The sequence below is a fragment of the Amblyomma americanum genome, chromosome 5, assembly GCF_052857255.1.
Source record: "Amblyomma americanum isolate KBUSLIRL-KWMA chromosome 5, ASM5285725v1, whole genome shotgun sequence".
Taxonomy (NCBI): Eukaryota; Metazoa; Arthropoda; class Arachnida; order Ixodida; family Ixodidae; genus Amblyomma; species Amblyomma americanum.
In genome coordinates this window covers 173,434,199-173,453,070 of record NC_135501.1, presented here as the reverse complement: position 1 = coordinate 173,453,070, position 18,872 = coordinate 173,434,199, and the positions used below count along the sequence as shown (strand labels likewise).

General features: G+C 46.4%; 1 protein-coding gene across 5 annotated transcripts; it reads left to right on the top strand.

Moving 5' to 3' along the window:
- The first annotated feature begins 41 nt into the window (after nt 1–41).
- Tip60 (Histone acetyltransferase Tip60) lies at nt 42–18,338 on the top strand. 5 transcript variants are annotated; one of them, XM_077665830.1, is made up of 22 exons: nt 44–114; nt 486–543; nt 3,128–3,199; nt 3,888–4,036; nt 4,473–4,499; nt 4,654–4,671; nt 4,812–4,829; nt 4,917–4,934; nt 5,083–5,100; nt 5,688–5,702; nt 5,985–6,041; nt 6,933–7,010; nt 7,817–7,876; nt 8,588–8,650; nt 9,281–9,430; nt 10,001–10,081; nt 10,216–10,305; nt 10,512–10,652; nt 11,566–11,659; nt 13,249–13,411; nt 13,852–14,137; nt 15,967–18,338. In XM_077665830.1, the coding sequence occupies exons 1-21, from the start codon at nt 70–72 to the stop codon at nt 14,063–14,065; spliced, it is 1,629 nt and encodes a 542-aa protein (XP_077521956.1). In that variant the 5' UTR covers nt 44–69; the 3' UTR covers nt 14,066–14,137; nt 15,967–18,338. The 5 variants fall into 5 exon arrangements, with proteins under 5 accessions (XP_077521958.1, XP_077521956.1, XP_077521955.1 ...); XM_077665829.1 differs by having other exon boundaries at nt 9,254–9,430; XM_077665832.1 differs by lacking the exons at nt 4,473–4,499; nt 4,654–4,671; nt 4,812–4,829; ... (1 more) ...; nt 5,083–5,100; nt 5,688–5,702 and having other exon boundaries at nt 42–114; nt 9,254–9,430.
- Nucleotides 18,339–18,872: the final 534 nt, after the last annotated feature.

Below are 18,872 nucleotides of genomic sequence, written 5' to 3'. Positions count from 1 at the left end.
TATTTTGAATGTTGAAATTTCACTTGTGAACCAATGGGAAGGCGGCTCGACATTCGTTTGTGACCCACCATGACCGAGGACACAACTGATCATGAAAACTCAAACGAATCTACGGTATGTCGGCCCTGCACCAGCCATCCTGTATTTTTAACGTGCACCTAAGCTCTCAAGGGCTCCGAAGACGTGCAGCATGGGCCCGCGATCTTCAGCGCCAATTTAGCGCAGGCCTCTTTTCGCCGCAGTTGATTCACTGGCAGTCGGCCATTTTGGATTTCTCAGCGCCGCATAGGGGCGCTGGCGATTTTGTTGACATTTGTATGCCTCGCACGTGTACCGCGATCGCTGTGGTGGTTCTGTGTTTTCGCTTCAAACACGAGCATGGGAGCGAGTCCCAGATCCCGATCTCGTTGCTGTGTGCTCACAGTGACGACGCTTACCCCTGTTACGTTCCCGATTGTCACGCTTACGTGTGGTTTCAATTCCAGCCCCAGGTCACTGAGGGATGTCGGATGCCCGTTCGCATGAGGAACAGTAACGACTGGCGTAAGTTGCTCGTCGTTTTTCAAGCGAGAGTGACTCACGATTGCTGTCCACATCGTGTATTTGAGCTGGCTGTCAGTCTGTGCTATGATCTGAGCGTAGCTCGCTTCGTGCGACCGTGGACGTCTGTAGTGCCGTCGGAAAGAAATCGGTGTGGCGGTGAATGCATCTTGTGCACCGTACTGAAATCGCAACACTGTGTCGGTGTTGTGGACGGCTTGTTCTTTTCTAAAGCACTCTTTGGAGGATCTCCAGTGCTAATGAGGCGTGAAAATAACGAATGAAATGGAAAAGCAGTCTGCTTGCAGCCGCGTCGTCTGCTCTTGGCACCGCCACACCAGGTGACGCTACGAGTGTCACGCTGAATGAAAGCATCCGATTCCGCTGTCTGTTCAAACTACATTAAAAAGTTCTTGGTTTAGTATTGTGCACTGTGCTCCCTAAATAATACCCTCTGATGTTTTGCGAGCTGTGAGGGTTTTTCGGTATCGCATGCATGCAGTAATGTGGTGATGCAGATAGTACTTGAGGAAATGCTGGTTTGCCGTTTTCGTTTTGCTACCTTTACGCTAATGTCGCAGCAATGACCAGGCATCGAGCTTTATTTTGCATGTTATGTGCAGTGCTCTGTTCACTTTGCAAGAACTGTGGAGTCGCCATTTCGTGCGCCCATGTTTCAGGTTGCTCGGTGGGTTGGAGGTGATACAGATATTTTTTTCCATTTGCAGACAACAGCTCCACATTCGCTTTGTCTTCGCATTTACTGCTTTCATTCATTTTAAATTGTTGCCGAACCGCTACTGCTCAGCTTATTAATAATAATAATAATTGGTTTTTTGGGGGAAAGGAAATGGCGCAGTATCTGTCTCATATATCATTGGACACCTGAACCGCGCCGTAAGGGAAGGGATAAAGGAAGGAGTGAAAGAAGGAAGAAGGAGGTGCCGTAGTGGAGGGCTCCGGAATAATTTCGACCACCTGGGGATCTTTAACGTGCACTGACATCGCACAGCACACGGGCGCCTTAGCGTTTTTCCTCCATAAAAACGCAGCCGCCGCGGTCGGGTTCGAACCCGGGAACTCCGGATCAGTAGTCGAGCGCCCTAACCACTGAGCCACCGCGGCGGGGCTCAGCTTATTACGCAGCTTTGATTTTGCAGACACAATAGACTGTTCCTTCCATTTTTTTTTTTTGCATTATCAACTCAATAAGTAGCATGGTTACAAAGCATGTTTAGCAGCTCTCGTGTTCACTGTGGAGGACATGGCGACATGGCTATGAGAATCACGTTAAAGTTAGCTGCACATCACGGTATTCTGGTGCTATGCTAAGCACTTTGTTGTTAATAGGTAGATTAGAGCTAATGCGTGAAGATACCATGATTGCCTTGTGGGTTGGAATGATTAGATCATGTTTTCTTGCAGTCTCCTGTATTATTTCAACAGCGTGCAGAAGAAATGTTATATTTTTCTTTTTATTCCTTGGTGTGCTCAAAGTAATGTGCACTTCTGCGTGGAAATATCAAATATGATTGAGTGTCTAACAAAGTGTTAAAGCTTCCAACAATCTTTAGTTGACGCTGCAGTGTGTAGGAATGAACTAATACCTAGGTTGAGTCGTTGTGCTCTCAAAAAGCTTGGAATGGCAGTTGAACAAGAATTCATATTTGCTCCCATCCTTATTCTAGCTGACACAGTGCTGCCGTTTTAGATGTTGTTTGTTGCTGGAAAGTTCTTGTTACCTAAACAGGAACTGAGGGAATGCTATTAGGGACTTGTACATATGGGCCCTCCAGTTCTGAAAAGTTCTTGGAATGCTTTTGATCTAGTTACATCTGGAGTTCAAGGACCATAGAAACGTAATTTTAATTGCCTGTCTTCTTCTTTCAAATGATCCATTAGATATTAGGAGCTTTATTTCACCTTGTGGTATTTGGCCCACAACTGCTAAATTTGTAATTGAACTGCTCGATGCTGTTTCTGTTTTAGTGTCGTCAACTGGACGATGCCTGTGGCATGTAAGGGGCATTTAGTTCATATGAGGCCCCCAAAAAAACTGCAATATAATAGCTGATATGTCATTTGTTGTCATTCCATGTCTTGAAGCAGGCCGGCATAATAAGTGTTGGGAATTAAAACTACGTGTCAGCCGCTATGCTGCAGCTTTTTTCATGCCTCACGTGACTTAGACGCCCTTACGCATCACAGGTATTGTTTGGTTGATGAAGCCGAAACAGCATCAAGAAGAAATTCAATTATAAATTATTTAGCAGTTGCAGATGAATACCATGTGGTAAACCATGTAATCTAATGTTTAACATGCCAGTTGAAAGAAGAAAACACGCAACAAAAATTTGGGGTCTATGATTCTTTCACTTTGCACTGGTTAAGCTCATGCTTAAAGCTGCTAACAGAGAAAGGTTGAGCCCTTAACAGCAATTTGTGTTTTGTAAGCAGTCTGAGGTGCTTATATCGTGCCAATATTGACTGAGCATAAACACCACACAGCTGTCAGTGCTTCATATCAGAAACGACGGCTGCATGTCTGGAATGTCTGCTCATCCTTCCTTTCTTGTGTACCTTTCAGCTCTCGCAGAGATATTGAGTATCAAGGAACTTCCTGACAATCAATGCCTCTACTATGTTCACTTCATCGATTGTGAGTACCTCCCTTCTGCGTGGCTTGTTTCACAAAATGTGTAGCAGCCGTGCTGCGCAGGTACTATTGATGTATTGATGAACATCCCAACTGTATCTGCATTGAGCTCGTTTTAATGCGTTGGCATTAGAAGCCCCATCACGACAAAAAAGTGTCTGTTGTCGTCCGGTGGCATTGTGTTGTGCACACTTGCCACCTGCCACAGTTGGCACGTGGCTCTTCTGTGTGGCTTTTCCAAAATGGAAGGAGTGGCTGAAAGGTGGCCACCATGGGAAATAGCCTCTCTCCTCCACCCCCATCCCCTCCTTAAAAAAATAAACTGTAAAATTTATAATGAATATGAATGACTCAGAGAAAAATGAAAATGACCTGGCATTAGTCAGCAAAAATGAGAACCACTACAAATGACTCAGTAAAGTTGAGCAGAGAACCGGTAATGAGCGAAGAAATGCATGGCAAAGCATAGAAGAAAAGATCAGAAGTAGCAGAGCAGCAATTAAAAGCAAGGAGAAGACCTAATGCTGATGCATTGTCGTTAAATAATGATAATTAAGTGCCCCTATAGTGTTTTTAACCTTGTATTGACACACATTTGCACCCTTCTTACGAGGCCTCGTAGGGGGTCTGTTTAGACTGTTTTGGGTGGTGACGGTTGACGCTAACATTGGCTGCTCTGTGTGCGCCGCAGACAACAAGCGGCTAGACGAATGGGTGACAGTTGAGCGCCTGGACGTGAAGAAGTTGCAGCTCCCGCGCAAGGAGAACAAGACTCCACTCAAGGACGTCAAGAATGGCTCCCGGCCCTGCTCCCCCGATTTGCTCGCTCCAACGTCAGTGGTGAGTACCCTTGCTCCAGCCTTTAGTCTGTCTCGTAGTTCTCTTGTCAACTAATTTCCGCTGGCTCCTTCTTGGTAAAAGAACTCGCAAAGAATAGGTGTTAGCTGGGCAGTTGAAAAGAAGTGGCTCCAAGATAGTGAGCTATGGTTCCCACCCAATGTTGGTCTTGTCTTTGAGGTGCTTTTGATTGCTGTAAGAAACCTGTGAAATGGTTGGGGTTGTCCCATTGAACAGTCTTTGTTCTGGTCTTCCATTTTTTGCTCTAAATATTTGTAAATGTCTAGAATATCATAAATATTAAGGAATGACTCAGTCTGCCTGTAGTGGCATGCAGCATTAAAAAAAATCTTATCTTTTTTATTTTTTTTTAAAGAAAGAGTATCTTTTACTTTGCGGCCATGAACATTTGTGGTCTGCTTGCTTTCATGAATTTTAGAACCTCCCCTCTACATCATCGGCCCCTGTAAGTACCTTAAAATGACTGTGCCATTTAGACTTACACTCACTTCATTGAGCGAATATTATCGTGTGCTATTGAGCAATGTGAAGCCATGATCATTGCTTGGGATTTGGAGGCAACCCTTGGAGATTTGCAAATCTGGTTACTGTTTTTTTAGGAACGCCGTCGTGTTCGCGTAAGTAGAGGGGTGGCCCCGCTCAAGCTCGCACGTGCCCTCTTCATCTCCTGTAGTGTGCTGTCCGTAGCGTTAGCATTTTAGCGCTTTGAACCATACCTTAAAAAAATCATTTCTGCCTTGTCACTTTGTCATCGTAGGATCGAAGACCAACTCGTGTAAGTAAAACTGCCGGCTTTGAATCGTGCTTTGAAGAAAAAAAAATTTGTACTTTCGCTATTGTCATTGTCGTTATTTTATCCTAGGACCGCCGATCTACCCGTGTAAGTAGAAGGCTGTGTTGTTGGAATTGGCCTCCACATCTCCGATTTCCTAATCGCGTTATTCGTTACATCATCGCTTATTCTATGCAAGTGCGAGCGCTCTTGTGAATTCTCTAACGCTCTCAACCTTGCCTGTTTTCAACCTCAGGAACGGTCTCGTGCTTCTGTAAGTAAAAAAACTAAGGCCACATCGTCCGCTAGTGCCAGTGCAGCGGGGTACTTGTGGGATGACCCCATTTTTAAGTGATATTAACATTTATCGGAGTCATCAACTTGAGTTCCCTCAGCCTCATGTCTTTTAAGATCATTGGGTAGTTGTCAGCTTCAAAACTCGTCTCTTGTGCTTGACAGAAGTCATGTCCACGGAAAATGGGGGCAAGGTAGTTGTGCGCAGATGTTTGAGGTTCCCAGCGATGACTCTGTCTTGTCAGCACTAGTTTCTGTAAGTCTTTACTGCATTTCAAGCACTTTGGTTACCTATAAAGGAGCCCTTGAAGTTTTTACCTTTGACAGCAACTTTCCATAGCAGCATTGGGCTCTGCCCATCATAGTGTTTGATGGGTGACTTTCCTGTCTATGTAGTGCTTGCGTCCTTTTTTGTTGTTGTTGTCCAAATGTGAGTTCGAATCCATGTTGATAGAGTATATGGAGTTATGCTAGCATGATCACTTTGACTGGCCATTGTTTGTGCATGCACACGAACATCGCTGACCATGTTTGAAAACTGATTTGGTCATTTCTTTGTCCTCCTAGAGCCGAAAAGCTCGTGTAAGTATAAAACAGTGGCATTGCTCCTATTTTAAGTCGTGGTGTTCACTGGCGCCATCTGCTGAGACACACTGTGTGATTTTGCCTGACGTGCCGATTAGGCACTGGGGGGTTGACTCTTGAAAATGGCTACTGTGGTAAAAACATGTAAGAAGAGCAGTTGCAAAGGGTGGTGTCAGAGAGAGCACTTTGCTTATTGAAGTGTGCATGACTTTAAAGAATGGCTGTGTGATGACGATAACAGTGCTTCCGGGTGTTTGAAAGCCTGATGGCAATTCGCAGGTGGACGTTTGGCCGCAGAAGTCACCAGCAGCAGAGGCCAAGGGTGCGATCAAAGAGGTAACCAGCACGTCCTCTCATTTCTTGCAAGCACAAGTGATGTGAACAGTTAAGAGAAAGGCTTTGGTGTCATGGCAAATTTGGGAGACATTGCATGCAGGGTGCGAGACACCTTACTGTCTGGACCATGCCAATCCCACTTAGCTGCCTTTGAGTCTGTACACCTCTGTGTGTGTGTGTGGGCAGTCTGACTTGGAAGATTAGCTTGATGCTATTTTGGGAACAGTCTGGAAGACTTGTGATATGACAGCTGCTGGTTGGCTCAGGCTTATGTCTGGTCTTGATCATGCTCAGAGCCGTCCAAGCACGATAGAGGAATGTTGTGGCTTTTACCCGTGTGCGAGAACATGCCGAGTGACGGGTGTCTCAGTCCTGGTCACCCGTACTGCTCAGTAACAACGTGCACCGTGCCTTTTGGGTTGAGCGCAGTCTTTTTCTTGATGGTTTTTTTTTGTTACTGAGCAAGGACACTTGCGTGTCAATGACACGCAGACAGCTCTCTAAATTTCCGTGATACCTTGCATTGGAAAGTGTGCATGCGTACTATCGAAAGACGGTGTGGTCAGTTGAAGAGATTTAAGCCACAAAAGCAGTTTCAGCCATGCGGCAACATGCTGTGGCACTGGATGGAAAGTTAAGAATAATGTCGGAGGTGACCTCTTGTCTGACATCGAGAGGTATGTTCGAGGAGCGTGGTCACAAGAAAGAGACCTTGCAGTAGCGGTAGCTTTTCCCCTGTTTGGCATTCTTTTACTTGTTGTCCTCCTATCCTTCCCTTTTGGTTTATTTTTATATTCAATAATATTCTTTCCCCCCTTGTTGCCCGTTCTTGCTTGACTGCTGGTTGTTTTGCTCCCTGGTTCTGTTCTGTTTACGTATGGTCTGAAAAAGGCCCTCCCCGCGGCCAGCTCGGAATCGTGGGCCGAGAAATCGCCCGGTGAACCGCCCCCGTCCGTCGCTGTCAAAGAGGTATGACAGCAGCTACATGTGGCGACTGTTTGCACTGAAAATGGGCTTCTGCTTTATTTATACACATTTTGCTTGTTTTACGCTGGGCTCGTACTGCTGTCAGGACACCTTTTGTTGAGCGGAGCGACTGTCTTTACCCTGTTCCAGCTGATTCTGTGTGAGTGCTGACTGATAAATGTTGTCCTGATAAGCCTTTCCTTTGTATCTCGCTCTGAGAGCAAGATGAATTTGGTGCCATAGTAGGCTGCAATTGGCACCTACTTAATTCTCAACGTGATCAAGTGTTATACTGAAAGCTAGACGAATTGGATGCGCCTGCTGATTCCAGCTTGCTGCTTGTAAAACTCGAAAGGAATTCCGTGCTACATTTTGTGCGTGTGCAATCCCGGGCTTGGCAAAGCTTAGCAGTGAGCAGGTGTGAAAAAAAAAGTTTGCAGAGGCATGTTATCTTTTCTGCTTCTCAGATTTGCAGTGTTTCTGAGTCACTGAAAGGTTTTATTGCAGAACGCACTACTAGGTGTACAGTGTAATTAAATACCTATCTGATACTGGTGGCTAGTGCTACTACTTACTGCAACACTTGTCTAGCGCCTATTGCCTTATCTATCACTCCTGTCTTATAAGAAACGGAGCGGTGGAATGGTGTGACGTACGTTGTTTAATGCGGACTCGTGTGGACACTAGTAGATCACCGCGTCTTGGCTTTCGCATCTCTGCTGCTTCTGTATGGTCAGGGCCTAGTGCGCCTCATACTTTGCTGTTTGCCCGTTTCTCTTTATCCTTATCTCTGGCTTCCTTGTGTGCAGAACTCTGAGGTTTGGAGCAAGAAGGCTAGGACGCCCGAGGTTAGCAAAGCCATCAAGGAGGTGAGCGGTGTATGGCAGATCTCACAGTGGCACTGCCAGTTTTCTGTTTTGTTGTCCTGTCAGGATGGTGAGGCACCTGTCTCATAGCAGAATGGAAATGGTGTACGAGTGAAGCGCATATTCACTGTTTTGAGGCATGTGTGACAGACCACTGTGTCGCCCGACAGAAATCACTGTTGCGTAGAAATTACTGAAATTAACAAGAGTTTATGTTTGTCACAAAATTACCCCATTGTCTTTTTACGCACTTTCACCTTGTTGCGCAGTGGCTTCTCCGCAGTACATGGGTGCAAAGCGGCAAAGCATTTAAAACGAGAAAAACATGTTGGTTACTTTCGCCATTGCCGTCAACGGATCGGATGCGTTGTAAATGTTCTTCCACGCTTAAGACAATGCACATGCAGACTAAGTTCTGCAAGCACTAAAAAAAGAGCTGTCGAGAATCTGTGCCAAAAAATGCTAATCGACATTTTATTCAAGTGAAACTGCGAATAAGTGCCTTTGTACCTCATTACACTGTTACATTTTTCAAAATAGGATGCTTTCGACCATACCTTTCCTCAGATAAATGCGTTCATTTCTGCGGCATTTGACAAAGGAATCTATTAGTGATGTTCTACTGTACTACCCAAAGCAAAAACGAGAGAACAAACGGAAGGTTGAGTGTCGGAACTCTTGTTGAATCATTGAATGTTGTCCTCTTCTCTGCAGAATGGAGCTCCTCCAAAGAAAGCTGCTGGAAGGAAGAGGAAATTTCCTGCCACAGAAAACGAAGTGAGTTCTCTTATGTTGCCCCCTGTCCCCCATTCCTCTTTTTTTTTCTTTTGCTATTGCTCCATGTGGGTGTGTAAGAAGCCCTCGTGCATGCCTGCACATTCGGTCAGGCCCACTGACTAACTTCGCCTCATTCTGCTGAATCAGAACTATGCTTATAGCCTTAGTTTATTTCTGCTGAATGACTGTAGCATGTACACAGCAGGAGCACACGTTTGGGGTCAGTGGGGATTGTGCATTGTGTGTTCGTGTTTTCAGCTGTTCTGTCCGCATTGTATCATGGGGGCCAAGTGAAATGTGAACTGTACAGTTGAGTTACGAAGATATTTGGGGGACATCAAACATTTGCATGGTTATTCATCATTTCAAAAGTTACAAAAGGTTGCTGACTGTTTTTGAAAGTGGTTTCTGAACCACGTATGCACTTTCTGTGCTTCAGTTATTATGCTCGCTTTTGTGTTCAGGTCTCTGCTGTCTGTTGCACTTTTCATTTGGCCCCAATAGCACATAGACTCGTGCTCAGGATCTTGCGGGTTGTGTTTGAAAAGGAGGCTCGTAGAGGCGGGCGTGTTCGAGTTTGGACTAGCACGCTTATTTGCGAAGCCCTCTCCGCCGGTGGTGGCAACACAGGACTCTCAAGACTCTTCGACACCCTGTCCGCGCTCGACGGGCAGCATGGTGGCCCACCACGATGACATCGTGACCCGGATGAAGAACATCGAGATGATCGAGCTGGGCCGCAACCGCATCCGGCCATGGTACTTCTCCCCATACCCGCAGGTATGGGTGCCCGTCCGTCTTCTTCCAGCCTTAGATTTTTTTTTTTGGAAAGCACGCTGCAGTGCACGCAAAATTTGCAGTTTGGATTGCTTACTGGGCTTGAAGACTTTCACAGATTATCTCTGGACATTGTTGGCTATATTCGCATATATTGACACGCGCAGCATTTCTTGTATTTATTTAGTGCTGCTGAAACAGTATCGCGATGTTGGAAAGCTGTGGGAAGGTAGTGTGCAAAGTTATGCTTTTTCAAGCTATCGGAAACGGTCGCCGTGCACGATCGCTATACAATTGAAAAAGATATTGAGAAACCACTGTGTGCTAGGCAAATTATTGCAATTAGGGTTTTCACTATGAGAAACAGTGACTGGGGTAAGACCTTATCTTTTGTTTTGGCAACTTAGGGCCTTGCATGGACGTACATGGCATACATGTAAACACATGTACCAGTGTTTCGAATTGGCAGGACTTCAAAATGCCTGCCCTGCTTGTGGCGTGCAAATTTCTGCATGTCACTATGGGCTACAACTTTTTTCACTCTGCATCCTCGTTTGCACTCTCCTTTTTCAGGAACTAGTCAACTCATGCATTTATCTGTGCGAATTCTGTCTCAAGTACACAAAGTCTCGAACCTGCCTCAAGAGACACCTGGTGAGAAAAAAAACTCTCTGGCACAAGTTGCATGGCTTCCTTTCACTTCATTATACCTGGGGTCTTTTGGTATTTTACCTCGTGATACTGCCGTATATTAACGGCTCCGTGTGGGCCCTTTTTCATTCCACCAGGCCAAATGTACGCTCAAGCACCCTCCCGGGAATGAGATCTACCGCAAGGGAAACTACTCCTTCTTCGAAATCGACGGCCGCAAAAACAAGGTTTGCTTTCTCGCTCTGTTTCTGACAGCATGAACGGAATAGAATGTCGCGTCAGGCCTCTCCTTGTGTCACAGAAGAGCACAGTGCTCACATGTAAATGTGTGTTCTCACAGCATTGTGACTGCTTCGTTTGCTTTTGTCGTGTTTGTATGTTTGCAGAGAGCCATGTATGACCTTGACCTTGATGAGTGCGGTCCCTGTTGCAGATGTATGCGCAGAACCTCTGTCTCCTGGCCAAGTGTTTCCTGGACCACAAGACGCTTTACTACGACACAGACCCGTTCCTCTTCTATGTCATGACCGAGGTTGACAGCCGTGGGTACCACCTCGTAGGCTACTTTTCCAAGGTACTTTGCCCTTACCCTACCTCTTGGCTGTCACTTTTGGTCAGAGCTGCATTTGTTGTGCTCCTCATAATGGCCGAACGGAGGCCTCTGCCCCACGTCAGTTACTCTTAACTTGTCATAATATCATATTGTGAGTCTCTCGATTAGTGTAAGTAAAACATGTTAGTGTGTTAGTTTGGGGGCATCCATTATTGTCTCTTTTTTTTGCACTGTCATTGCACACACAAAACAAGAAGACAGCTAAGACAGGGGACCTGAAATGGTGCTGTGCAAGATGTTGCACAAAGAAAATTGAGGTATAAGCACGATTCTGTAACTTAGCTATTTTTTCATTTTGTATATTATGGTGTTTTGTGCTCATTTTCTACTGTTGTATAGTTTGTAAACTGCGTATGGCACTCATCGGCTTTGTGAAGGGGCCTGCACGTCATACTGGTGTTAGTTGTCACTGACCTCTTCTGAAATGTATGCGTCTAGTTGTATGCACTAAGCATAAGTCAGCATCCCAGAGTTTTGTGCGTGTTGCAGCTGCTGCCTTGCCTTGTGCAGTCAGAAGAGTTACCTCAAAGTCACTGGCTGCAGTTTAATCGTAGATGCTATGGAGAATTTTGGAGCCTGAACTGTCACAATTGGTAGTTCTGAAGCCCTGAGCTGCTTATCGTCACAAGCTGTTGCCAGGTGTGGCTTTGGTAGTGTTGAAATGTAGTGCTGCTACGCCATGCAAGTTAGCAAGTTTAGCATTTTCAAAATGCTCTGAACCTGCGGATAAGGTTGCCATTCTGTGGTTTTGACGTGTACCGTCTTGTTTACAGTGGGATGGTGAGGCTGGCGCACAAATGGAATGGAGAGAGAGAACTGTTGTCGGGTGTCGGGCAATGCCTGAATTTGTGTACCCCTTGCTCTGACTGTGCAGGAGAAGGAGTCGACAGAGGACTACAATGTGGCCTGTATCCTGACACTGCCACCGTACCAGAGGAAAGGCTTTGGCAAGCTGCTGATTGAGTTCAGTGAGTACTTGGTCCCATTTCCTGTGGGCCCACCAGTATACCTAACAGCTGTTCCGTCCCTGAGCATATACGAGTGCAGTAGAATCTGTATGATACTGTCCCAGTTGATACGAATTTTTGGATAATATACGAATTCGTAAATTGCTCTGGCCAGAATGCACTATGTCATTGGGCAGGAATTCGGATGTTATGAACACCCTCGAGTACCAAGTACTCGCTGCCCGTACATCACCGATTCCGGGATCACCTGTTGCGGGCTGCGTGCCGTGAGTAGTGAGCGGTGGCACGCGGCCTGTACATTTACCGATGTCACAATCATCAGTTGCGCCACATGTGTCGACGTCGCACGTCAACGTTGGCGCGCAGCCAGAAGTAATCTGCGTCAGCTGAATACAGATTTGCGTGAATTCTGCGTACGGATTTTGCTCTTTTCTGATCATGTGGTTCTGTTTTTTTTGCGGGGTACATTTGATGTTTTTCTTACATCAAAGGTCACATTTATTGCTGAGAAAATTGCAATTAAAAGTTTTCTCGCCACTTGATTCAGACTTGTGATGTCTATGCCGAACAGGGCTCAGTGATCGCCGTTTAGAAGTGAATGGTGGTGCAGCCAAGCCTCTGGAATCCGCGCACGCGAAAAGCTGTGTCTGTTCACCATGGGTTATTTTGTGAAATTGGCCTGCGGGGGCGACATCTGCCTGTGGTTTTTTGGGCTTCTCTAGCTTACAAAAGCTGTTTTCACTGAAAGTAAGGTCAGTGTCGTGATAACGTGGTAATCTATCGGTGCAGGCCAACTTCAGTTTGGCTTTAGTGTCCCTTTACAAGGTGTAAGTGATTCTTGGAAAGCTATCCCGTCCCAAAACATTTCCCGCTGGAGTCATCTGACTGAGCTTGTGTACCACATGGTCTGTGCAATGGTTTGCAAGGCGCAGCGTTGCAAGGCAGCACTGCTTTGACCCGTTCATGCAAGGTGCCAACTGTGTATCCGATAAGGCAGAGGTATGAACACGTGTGTGGTCAAATCACACTTCACTGTGCCAAATCACGTAGATGCACTCAGTAGTACCGCACACAACATGCACCGACTGTGCCAAGCTTTGTCCTTGCATTTTTGACACGAGCATTATTCTGCTCCAAGTCGAGTGGATTCACTGACTTCCCAGCTTGGCTTCCTCAGAAACTATATCATTAACTACCTTGAAGTCAAATGGACGATTTGCATGTCTTGTTTCAGCCACAGGCCTTTTGTTGATGCTGTTTTGATGACAGGATGTAGAGTGCTGTCATTAGTGTGTGGGCACAAACCAGGTGGCTGGCAAAAAAGAAGGCAAGAAAAAGGGTTTGAAAAGTTGTGTGGTGCTGTTTCATCCATGGAGTTAGAGTTGTCTCGCCCACTGTTTGCAGAGCAGCTGAATCATGAGGCATCCACGCAAATGCCATCACAAAAATTACACACACCGTTAAGTGATGTTTATGTAAAAGCATCAAGTTGTGTGATTTTTCAAAAGCACATTGGGTGAATTGGGGGGGAGGGTTGCCTCTTAGTTGGTTTCCTCCCTAGAATGCCTTTTCCTCCCCGTGCTGTGCAGGTTACGAGCTGTCCAAGTTTGAGGGCAAGACGGGTTCCCCCGAGAAGCCGCTGTCTGACCTGGGGCTGCTGTCGTACCGGTCTTACTGGTCCGAGACCATCCTGGAGATCATGATCAACATGGCCCCCTCTGAGGCTGGCGAGAAGCCCCAGATTACCATCCAGTCAGTGCCACACCCACCTGCCGATCATTTTCGTAGTCTGGGAAGTGTCGGGCTTGGTGGTTCTGTTGCCTACACTGGAACAGGGGAGAGAATGCGCACCATAGGCTGCTAGGAATGAATGCACTATAATAGCTAAGAGGAAAGAACTGGGTGCTTGTTCTTGAGAGTAGCTGACAGGCTTTGGTGTGCATGTTTTTGTTTGTGCTTCTGTAGCACAGCTTGACATACACAGTGGAATCCCGTGAGCTGAAACTCCCTGTTTATTCAAATTCTTGCTTTGATCCTGTCAACATCGTGTGTATCAAAAAGGCTCCTCTTCTGACTTCACATAGCTTTTCCAAGTGACTCGGTGAAGGAAGTGCTGCAGATTGTTCCTGCATTTCAGCGGCTGACAGCGGTGGCGGTGAGTGAAGCATGTGCCCGTTCCCGTGTGTGTGCAGTGAGATGAGTGAGCTGACGAGCATCAAGAAGGAGGACGTGATATCGACGCTGCAGTACCTGAACCTGATCAACTACTACAAGGGCCAATACATCATCACTCTCACCCGCGAGGTGGTGGAGGCATACGAGCGGGCTGCCCTCAAGCGGCCGCTGCGCATCGACCCAAAGTGCCTGCACTGGACGCCCAAGGACTGGGCCAAGCGGGGAAAGTGACCGCCGGCCTCCGCCGCCGCGGCGCCTTCCTCCGCGCGGGCCTCCGCTGCTGCCACCCTTCCTCCGCAGGAGGTGAGTGTGGGGGTACAGTGCTTCTCTCATCAGTGCCGTCCCATGGATTCACGGGGGAGGTTCGTCATGAAAGTTTCGGCACATTTTGTTGGAACTGAACAAGCGCTGCTGCCTGGGGGCAGCACTGCTTCTGCCTATTTGGGTGCTTCGCTGTATTTTTACGGATCATACACTGCGAATTGGTACCAATTGAGTCATCTGATATGCGCTCCTGACACCCAGGCTTGGCATCTCTGCTCTGAGGATAGCTGTATGAGAGGCTTATCCTCGGTTTTACGGCATTGACTGTTGGCTCTCTGGTACTTGCACTAGCATGTCTTGACTAAATCTGGTCTCAAACGCTAGCTTGTCGTGGGAAAGGCGGAGGAGCAAATGGAGTGTTATACAACTTTCGCTTCTTTGTTGGCTCATTGGAAGGCGAGAAAACTGATACTAGTTCTTTCTGTGCATGCTTTGAGGGGTTTATGGCCATCCACAGCTTGAGAGCCACTGGTCTAGGCAAGGGTGCAGCACCCTTAGAATATTTCTTTTGTCCACAGATTCTTTCGGGTGCAGTTTTTTTTTTTTTTACCCAAGTGCCTCATAGGGATATTTGGCCAGGTCTGTTGTTTTTGAAGCCATCACACTGTTTATTGTCTCATGTGCATGGATGTGGAAATAGTGTATAGTTGGTGCTGGTATGCACGGCTCTTCCTTCTAAATGCTGAAGGACAGAGTTTTGTTGAGGGAGGCGAAAAATTCGCACTGAACTGCTTCTTTGCTTTTTAAAGCATCATGTAAGATATGTGGTGCGATGTGCCAAATGACTTGCTTTTCATTGTTTTGAGCCTCACCTTGCAGTGAGTACCCTCACGTTGCTGCATTCCCATCTGCTCTTACACTTTTCATCCAATTTTTTGCACACGAAGGGAATGGGAAAAAGATTCTCAAAGATCAAACATTCCCATAACACGAAACCCTTTGATAACCGTGTGGCGCTGTGAAAGGTACTGTGTAGCTGCCCGAGTAGCCAATTCCTAAACAGCGCAAACAAGACACGGAGGCAGAGAAGGCATACAAACACGAGATCGGCGCTCGTGTGTATGTCCCTTCTCTGCATCCGTGTCTTGTTCGCGCTGTTTTAAGAATTTTCTGTACGACTAGCTCGCCTAAGCTTCATTGAATAACCACTCTATCCAAATTTTTGGCATCCAGAAAATTGGTGGGGTACAGCGTAGTTGTGTAAGGGACTTTTGCCCCGGTAGGGTGTCCCTTGACACACACCACTTTTGCTGTGTGCTCCTGCTAGCTGGTGAGAATGTTATCTGTGTGTGGCATAGCTGTAAGAGCCCATATGGTTTGGGGAGCATGTGGTGTTAAGTATGCGCTGTCTGCGGTCATGTTGTGCAGGGGGTCGTGGCACCGGCTGTTATTCTTGTGCAGGAAAGCAGTGAAAATATATTGTTGTTTCTTCGTTGCTGGGGTGTGCCAAAAAGACGCCAAATACTGTAAAGGACAGTAGAGGCAGCAGTGACAGCTGAAGCAGGGTAGATAGTTGGTCTAGTTAGTGTGGTGATATCTTAGGGAACGCAGAGTGCAAAACACAGAGACTTGAGTAGCAAGCAACAGGACAGTGCTTAACAATGGGTAATAACAAATAATTAACTACCAGCAACAAGTTTGCAATCTGCAAGATGTTCAGAAGTCAAATACACCGTGGTGTGACGTTGACTTTTGTGTTCCAGTGCACATTTTGCCTGTAGGTCGTAGGATTGAATTGCCCCAGAGCTTACCGCCTAGAGGTCTGTATGCCTGTTAACCAACTGTTAATGCGCTTAACTGTTTTGCAGTGACGATGCTCCGATCGACTGTCACAGCAATGGTGCGCTCTTCACCGACGCTTCGTCAAGCCTGAAGGGCACATTGTCCACACCAGATGCCACCACTGCGCTGCCTGCCGGCGCACCTTCACCTGATCCACGAAACTATGGCGATGCAGTTGGTTGCACTACCAACAGCGCCGACAGTGTATCGGCTCTCAAGCCATTGACCCAGGGCAGCCACTGTTGCTGGGTGTTTGTGGTGCACCTGTCTTGTTTAGACGTATCGTTAATGCTCTGCACTGATGCAGATGAAGCAGATTGCTTTTCGTTTAATGCTGCTTTCCCAGACCTCTCTTGGTTCTCTGTATCTTGCAAAGAGCTGGTGGCATTGCTCTGTGAGCACTTGTCTATCAAGGCTGACCTTTTTTTTTTTTTGCTTGAGGCAAAAATGAAAAACTAGGCAGAAAATGTGGCGTGTAAAAGTCACACTTGCTCGATCCCTCTGGAGCCCGTGTACCCTTTCGTGTTGCCAAGCCTTTTGCGTTATTTAGACCCGTTCTCATGCCTGTGGGGTAGAACAGGGCTAATCCTCTGTGGAACTGCCTTGGGCTGCTTTTTTCTTTGGAAAGCTATTTTTTTATATTTTTTTCTTCTGACCCAATGTGTTCAGGGCAATTACATTAGCAAGCAGGTTTTTAATGACAAGGGAATGTGGGGTTCTCAATCTGTGTTCCACATGGAGGGCATTTTGGTTTCCCTGAGTAAACTAAATCGTCGCATACTTCAACCCCCACCTTGTCTTTCCCTTAGACACTTTATTTTGGGTCTGATCACACTGTAATTGCTTATAGCAGACTGTTTCTTTGTACAGCCAGCCTTAATAATCGAATTGTGTCATTCTTTTGAGGGACCGTGCTTTTGCATGCATGATAGGCACGAAACACACAGTGTTCTTAGGCACCTTTCGAAACTGTTGGGATTGTTCAGGCTAGAAGGATTAAGAACCCCTGAATTGTGGGGAGTGTGTGACCGAAGAGAGCTGCAGGATTGTGAAAAAGAAACTATAGGTAGCTTTCCTTTGTAATCATTTTTCTAAATTAAGGTGAACGTTAACTAAGTTCTCCCATCTTCACTTTTTTTTTCTTTTCTTTGAAGCCGTCACTGCCTTTTGTGCAACTCCGTAGCGAACATTACCCAGGGGAGGTTGAACTCCATGTTAATTACTACTGTCGTTCCTGCATCACGACTGTTACAAGTTCCACTCATCAATGTAGCACAGGACTCTGGCCAGGTGGGTGTCTTGGGCGCAGTACCGCCAGTGTTGCTGCAGGTAGGCCTGCCCTCCTCCTCACTTCAGTTGGTGCACCTGAGAGGCACTGCTCTCATCGTAGGTGCGCTGGTTTGTGTCTTTCATCGTGGTTAGGATGCTGTTAGTTAATCATGCTGTTATTTCACCAGGTGGAATGACAGAAAAGATGGTTGGAGTGGAGATTTTGAATGAAGACTCCATAAGTGGCGGGCCTGTCATCGTGTCGTCTTGCTGCCTGCCGTTCAAATCTTCCCCTTTGTATCGTGCTACAACTACAATCTTTTTTTTTCTTTAGCACAGCGGCACTTTTTCTTGCAAATGGCGATCTTATACAGTCTGATGGCTACTGTCTGGTTTCCACGCACAATGTTAACTGCTAATCTGTCAATGGACATCACATCATGGTCTAATTGTGGTTCCACCCGAGTGGATGTTAATACATCTGACTGCGTAAGCCTAAAAGTGAAACGCGGTTAGTTGGCACGTAGAGTTTGTGTCGAGAATCGCTAGGTTGTGGTTTTGACGTATTTTACTTGTGGCACTGCCTTCTCATGATAACTAGGTCCTCTCTTACACGACTTCCAAATGCCAAGACACCGCTGTCGTTATGCTCTCGCCTGCAATGTCGTGCTTGTGAGCATGCGTTGTTCGTTGTCGGTACAAGGTGTGATTTCTCTCAGTGGTGATGTGCTTCTGCTTAGAGTAACACCTTTCACATGGTACCTGGTGTAAAAAAACTAAAAAAAAGGCTTTCCGAACCTCGTTCAGCGTATGGTGGTCTGTAATGTTGTATGTACAGTGTAGGTAGGGTATGCTTTTTCAGTGTTTTGAGACGTAATACGGAGGGAGTAATGAAAATACCCAACAGAATGTTATCTTTTCGAGGTTTCGTCGTGTGCAGGGCCAATCGCGATCGCCCTAGATTCTTGTCGATCATGTATTTACCTTCATTTTTGTACATAACTCTACACATTGCCTCCCCCTGCGGGTCCTCCTGTATCTATTGTATGATGTTGTACATAAGCATGGCTTCATTTTGTATATGCGGTTCTGCGCGTCGCTAGGTTAATAAAATTGTGTAAATATCAAACATGGGCCTGTCTTCCTTTCTGCGAAGAACTAGTCTTGCACATATTCGTCCCGACCAAGGAGGTTTGGTCCCGACGTAGTCCCACCGCCGGAGTGTTTTCGGTGCGGATCGAAGCGTTAACCTCTGTGAAATGTTCTGATCACTCGAGGTAACCTTCTTCGCTATTTAAGGTGGATAACCTGTTTGCGTTGTTTGTAACAGGTTCCATCTCTATGTTATCTCAGCTTTTTGTTTCTACATTAAATCTTTGCATCCATTCGCCAGTGTTTTCAACGATGCTCGAGGCGTTTTTGTAGATTTATTTGTCTGCGGGTAAGATAGCGAAGCTCGGCTAGGGCGAGAAACAATATCGAGGCTGCAAGAGCATGCATATTTACTGCACAGAACTCCGTGCAATGCAAAGCCCACGAACAATTTCGCATAGTGTGTCATTCAAAAGAATGTAAACAAACTCCATGGCCTTCTGGCTACGGTTTGGCTACGGCCGGCTTGAATCAGATTCCCACCAAACCGGATGCGGTCACGTGAGGCGGA

Coding starts and splice junctions, on each gene's coding strand:
- Tip60 (XM_077665829.1), top strand. CDS start 70: ATGACCGAGGACACAACTGATCATGAAAACTCAAACGAATCTACG. Junction 4,037..4,472: donor TGCTCGCTCCAACGTCAGTG/GTGAGTACCCTT, acceptor CATGAATTTTAG/AACCTCCCCTCTACATCATC. Junction 8,651..9,253: donor TTCCTGCCACAGAAAACGAA/GTGAGTTCTCTT, acceptor TTATTTGCGAAG/CCCTCTCCGCCGGTGGTGGC.